The 5,606-nt window shown below is 49.8% G+C and overlaps 1 protein-coding gene across 2 annotated transcripts in view; it reads left to right on the top strand.

The window, feature by feature from the left end:
• The first annotated feature begins 3,687 nt into the window (after window positions 1-3,687).
• The window catches only part of LOC103597443 (zinc finger protein 564-like), a 33,757-nt gene continuing 31,838 nt past the window's right edge, over window positions 3,688-5,606 (top strand). For both annotated transcript variants that reach the window (XM_008581275.1, XM_008581279.1), the window contains exon 1: window positions 3,688-3,750. In XM_008581275.1, the coding sequence (XP_008579497.1) occupies window positions 3,715-3,750 (36 nt within the window). In that variant the 5' untranslated portion in view covers window positions 3,688-3,714. The remainder of the gene's footprint in view (window positions 3,751-5,606) is intronic.

The following is a 5,606-nucleotide window of genomic DNA, read 5'->3' as shown; positions in this document are numbered from 1 at the left end:
CCTTGGGCGGGAGCGCCGCCGCGCTTCCCAAGCGGCGCACTATCCAGTGCGCCACCGGGCCGGCCCAAGTTACTCACTTTTTTTTTGTTTGTTTTGGCTCCTCACATTTTTAAGGAAACTTTTTTATTTTGAGATAGTCATAGATTCATATGCGGTTGTAGGAAATAATACAGAGAGATCAAGTGTGCTGGCACGGTGTACCTGGTTGTGGGAGGGGGGTCCAGTCCCCAGCTCCAAGCGTCCAGTTCCCAGGCAGGCCCCAGGGTGCTGGTGGTGTGCCTGGGCCAGAACTAATTTTTTGTCTTTTGCTTACTTCTAAAACAGGGGAACTTCCTATGGGAACCAGTACTTGAGCTGTGTGGTTTAGCTAAATTACTGCTTTACTGCTGTTTCCCTAGGGAAGGCTTTTTGTGCAGCTCAGGGTTTAATGGTTGACCTTATAGGTACTTCTGGCTCTCCAGAGACTCAGTGGGTCTGGGGTGTGTAGAAACTCTAATCTGGGCCTGAGTTTTTTCATCAAACTGCACCCCATGCAATTCTGCATTCCCAACCAGTCTCCTCTGAGTGGTCCTGTGCTGATTGGGGGTGGATCGGCTGTCCTTGCTGTGTCCCAGTGATCCCCTGATGGGCCCGTCTCCACCACCGCCCATGCTCCAAACACTTCCCATGGGACAGGCCATGCTCCAGTCCCTTGCGATGACTCACTGGCCTCTGAGTGGCTCCCTTTTTCCAGTTGTTCTGGCTCCTCGCTCCTGCGTGGGTCCATGGAAACCCTATTAGTGGTCTTGCTGTCCTGGGGGCCGCCAAGGCCCTCTTCTCTCCTGCTGCCTCCAAGCAACTCCATCTGAAGGGCACAGCTGTGGCTCTTGCTCCATGTGCTCATGAGCTCAAGCCTTAAAGCAGCCACGGCCCAAAACACTCAAAGCAGTTTTTTCTTTCTCTGATCGTAGTTTCTCCTGCCTTCATGTATTCCATAGGTCTCTCCTCCTCTTCTCCTGAGCTCCAGCGGCCCCAGCTTGGCTGATGTTACATTTTTATAGTTGTAAATTGGTTGATTGGTGGGAGAGAATGACGCTGGGGACCATCTATTCCACCATCTTGACTGGAACTCCTCATTGTCATTTTTAAGCCTCTCAGTTTGGACTTCATGCCACAGGACAGCTCTCCAGACATGCTCCATGCTCTCCAGGTTTGCCCACATTGGCCTCTCCTGGCACGCCCTTACTCCTGCCTTTACCTGTCGGGGCCTTTCTTTGGGTCTCCCCTTGGATGCCACCTCCTCCATCAGGCTGCATTCATCATACCTTTTTATTTTCTGTGTTTCCGATGCTTTGACATCTGGAGCCTTGCGGACACTGGAACAAATCCCCTCCCAGGACTAGCCAATTTCCAGAGGTAGTAAAGGGCTCAAACGTGAGTGTGCATTTCACATGCAAACCTACAGGTCCAGAGCCCATACCCTAACTCCCCTCTCCCCAACCTTTGTCTATCCTGCTGTCACACTTAGGGCCACTATCCCTCTGCTCTAGTCATCCCGGAGTCAGACAACTGGAGTAGGACTGACCCAAGGAATGGAGGAATTGAGCCAGACCCCGCTGGGATGAGCCCTGGAGGGCGGGGCTGAGGTCAGCGCTGGGCGGGGCCGGGCCGAGGGGGCGGAGCTCGGAGGTGAGAGGGGCGGGGCTGAGCGGGAGGGGCGGGGCCGAGCCGAGCCCGGGGGCAGTAAGGGGAGGAGAAAAGTAGAGCTGTCACTGGGGCAAGGGTTGCGCTGTTGCATGAGCTGGGGGGACCTACATGAGAGGGAAAGAAGGGGACTCGAGGCAGGGCTGAGCTGAGAAGGGGCGGGCATTGGCTGAAGGGGCGGGGCTGAGCGGGAGGGGCGGGGCCGAGCCGAGCCCGGGGGCAGTAAGGGGAGGAGAAAAGTAGAGCTGTCACTGGGGCAAGGGTTGAGCTGTTGCATGAGCTGGGGGGACCTACATGAGAGGGAAAGAAGGGGACTTGAGGCAGGGCTGAGCTGAGAAGGGGCGGGCATTGGCTGAAGGGGCGGGGCTGAGCCGGTGCCCTGGCACCCACAGTTCTGGACCTGCCGGACCATCCAGCAGGTCCACCTAGATACACAGATACCTAGAAATACACCTAGATAATCGTTTGACGCCACCTTCAGGTGTTCCTGGTACAAGATTGCCTGGATAAGAGACGAGAGCCTGGGAGAGAACGTGGCTAGGGAGATTCAGGTGCATTGGAGGTTGTTGTGTGGGGACTTGAAGGTGACCAGGAGATGAGTTCAAGCCTGGTAAAGAAGCCGGGAACAAACAGGAGTCAGATCGAGAGAAGGATCAGTATGGGGAGGAGACAAAGAGCCAACCCTGGGCCTGGATTGGACAAGTGTCCTGGGCAGGCCCCTGGCCAAGGAATAGATAAAGATCCAGAGAAGGAAACCGAGTGGGTTCGGGGTTCTCAGCTTAGAGGGGTTGTTCCAAGGTTCTTAGTCCACATTCCAGATCCTGTGGGATGCTCCTGGCAGGCAGCTGGGACAGAAAGAGGAATCAAGGTGCAGTAAGGGGATTAGGTAGGAACCCGGTACTGCACTGGGAAGGGATCACAGGACAGCTGGGGACACTGAGAGAAGACAGGGTGAGAGCCTGGGTGTGGGAGGATCTGAGTGGAAACAGGGTTAAGGCCAGATGGGTGACCTGAGTAGGAACCAGGGAAAGGCCTCACTCACCATGAGCTCTCTGGAGCTGTTCTTCAGGCTGCTGCCCTCGGGAGCTGTCAGCACAGTCGCTGCATGTTTTCGTCCTGTGTGTGCAGGTGTTTGGGTGAGCAGCTGCCCTCCCCCACCCCCACGCCTGTCCAAATGCACCAGTGGGACGCAGAGGAGCTGGAAGTATGGGCTGCGGAAGGCGGAAGGTTGCTCAGGATGAGGGGCTGATCCCCAATCTGGAGAATGGGAGCGCCTAGTGGAGCATCATGCTGCGAGTCTGGAGGGTACCACAATGCAGCTGTTTACTGGATCATAGTTTCCCGCCACCTGCTCAGTCTGTCTCAGGTTCCAGGTGGACGAATAATCTCTTGTGGGAGAGGTGGTGTCTGGTGTATCAGGCCAGGGGGCTGGCCTCCTTACCTCCCACCTCTCTCCTTCAACACTCATATGATCAACACACACTCCTACCACTGTCTAGACCCAGTCATGTCCCCCATCCCCAACCTCATGGCCTCTCCAAGATAAACCAGCTGTTCCTACCTGTGTAGAAATGTCTGTCTGCCTTCAGCATCATGTCAAAGCAGCTGATGACATCCTTTCCCGAGCCATCTTTGAGCCAGATTACATGGCACGATGATGAACCCCACCCAAGCCCTACCTGACCCCTGCCCTCCTTTTCATTCCAGCCTGTGCCCACTGACCCCATGGCTGCTGGCCCCACCATTTACTCTGGCTCCTGGTGCCTGTGTCCAGGATATACAAGAACCACCTGGGAACACCAGGCTGAGAAGCTCTGGTCACCTCCCGCATCAACACTGTCTGCGGGCACATTTGGGATGAGCTGGAGGAAGCCACACCCAGAGCAGGAAGGAGCCCCACAAAGCTCTACTTCAGCTGTGAACTCCACAAAGACCCAGCTCATGGTCGAGAACACCAAAGGACACTCTTCCCTCCACTCCCCTAAGTGGGGTGCCCATTTCTGTCCACCCCAGGTTTGCTCGTTATCTCCAATGATCCCAATTCCCATGGCCCACAGGAAGAAACAGGTATGTTCTACTGAGTTCTTTCTAAATCATATATATGTGAAAGAATCCCTTCAAGATAATGAACATATCCATCAGACCCATAAAATGGCATCTTCACCAACATTTGACATAATAAGTCTTTATAATTTTAGATTTCCAGATATGTGTAGTAGTAGCTCAAATGTGGCTTAACTTTGCACTTACTTGAATGATAATGCTGAATGACATTTCATGTTCTTTCTTATTTGCCATTTATTAATAGCCTAGGGTGAAGTGCTAGTTGCATTGTTTGTTTTCAGATTATTAGATATTTGTTTTCTGGGGGTTTTTTGGCTGGCAGGTCCAGGGATCAAAGCCTGGATGCTGGTGTTATCAGCACCATGCTCTAACAAACTGAGCTAAACAGCCAGCCTAGATTATTAGTTTTTGAGAGTTCTATATTCTTTATATGTTCTGGGTATAAATGCTTCATCAGATTAGACATGTAAGTATTTTCTTCCAATATATAACTACTCTTTAAATTTCATTAGCAGTAACTTTACAAAAATAGAAGTTCTTATTATTTATTTTTTTGGTAGCTGGTCAGTAGAAGTTTTTAATTTTTTTTTTCTTTTCTTTTTTTTTAAAGATGACCGGTAAGGGGATCTTAACCCTTGACTTGGTGTTGTTGGCACCGTGCTCAGCCAGTGAGCTAACCGGCCATCCCTATATAGGGATCCGAACCTATGGCCTTGGTGTTATCAGCACCACACTCTCCCAAGTGAGCCATGGGCTGGCCCAAAGTTTTTAATTTTGATGAAGTTTAATTTCTCTTTTTAATGGGTTCTGCATTTTTGTCATATCCATAGAAATTTTACGAAGTTTTTAATTTTAATGAAGTTTAATTTCTCTTTTTAATGGGTTCTGCATTTTTGTCATATCCATAGAAATTTTACCTACCCCAAGTTCAAATAATTTTACCCACCTTTTCTTTTAGATTAGAAAAATGTAGGTTTTACATGCAGGTCAATGGTACATTTTGAGTTCATATTTGTATATGGTGCATGGATCCAAGTTCTTTATTCTTTGCATATGCATGTTCTATTGTTTCTCATTGTTTATGGAGAAGACAGAATTTTCAACTGAATTATCTGGTTTGTAAAAACAATTACTTGAGGGGGCTGGCCAGTTAGCTCAGTTGGTTAGAGCGCAACCTTATAACACCAAGGTCATGGATTCAGATTCCTGTACCAGCCAGCTTCCAAAAAAAAAAAAAAAAAAAAACTTGACCACATTTGGGTATCACTTGACCACATTTGGGTAGGTGTATTTCTGGACCCTTTATTTCATTCCACTGATGTATTTGTTCACCTTTTAGCCATAGCCACATTATCTTGATTATAATAGTTTTATAATAAGTCTTTAAATTAGGCATTGTTAGGTTCTCTAAAGTTTTCTTCTTCTGTTCAGGATTGTTTGGCTATTCTAGGTCCTTTGTATTTCCATATTAAGTTTATAGCACCATACTATATTTTTTGTTTGTTTGTTTGTTTGTTTTTTGTCCTTTTTGAGACCGGCCGCACCGCGCTCAGCCAGTGAGTGCTGTGAGCGTACCAGTCATCCCTATATAGGATCCGAACACTGGGCGGGAGCGCCGCTGCGCTCCCAGTGCCGCACTCTCCCGAGTGCGCCACCGGCTAAGCCCCCATAATAAGTTTTTATTATTATTGTTTTACAGAGCCAATGATCTTTTTTTTTTTCCACCGGTAACAGGATCGCAACCCTCGGTGTTGCGCCCGCACCACGCTCAGCCAGTGATCGGGAACCGGTCTCCACATGGGATCCGAACCCTCAGTAGGAGCGCCGCCGCGCTCTCAAGCATTTGGGTCTAAACCTAG

Source organism: Galeopterus variegatus, unplaced genomic scaffold, assembly GCF_000696425.1.
Source record: "Galeopterus variegatus unplaced genomic scaffold, G_variegatus-3.0.2 Scaffold2313, whole genome shotgun sequence".
Taxonomy (NCBI): domain Eukaryota; kingdom Metazoa; phylum Chordata; class Mammalia; order Dermoptera; family Cynocephalidae; genus Galeopterus; species Galeopterus variegatus.
This window is presented reverse-complemented; position numbering and strand designations above follow the sequence as displayed.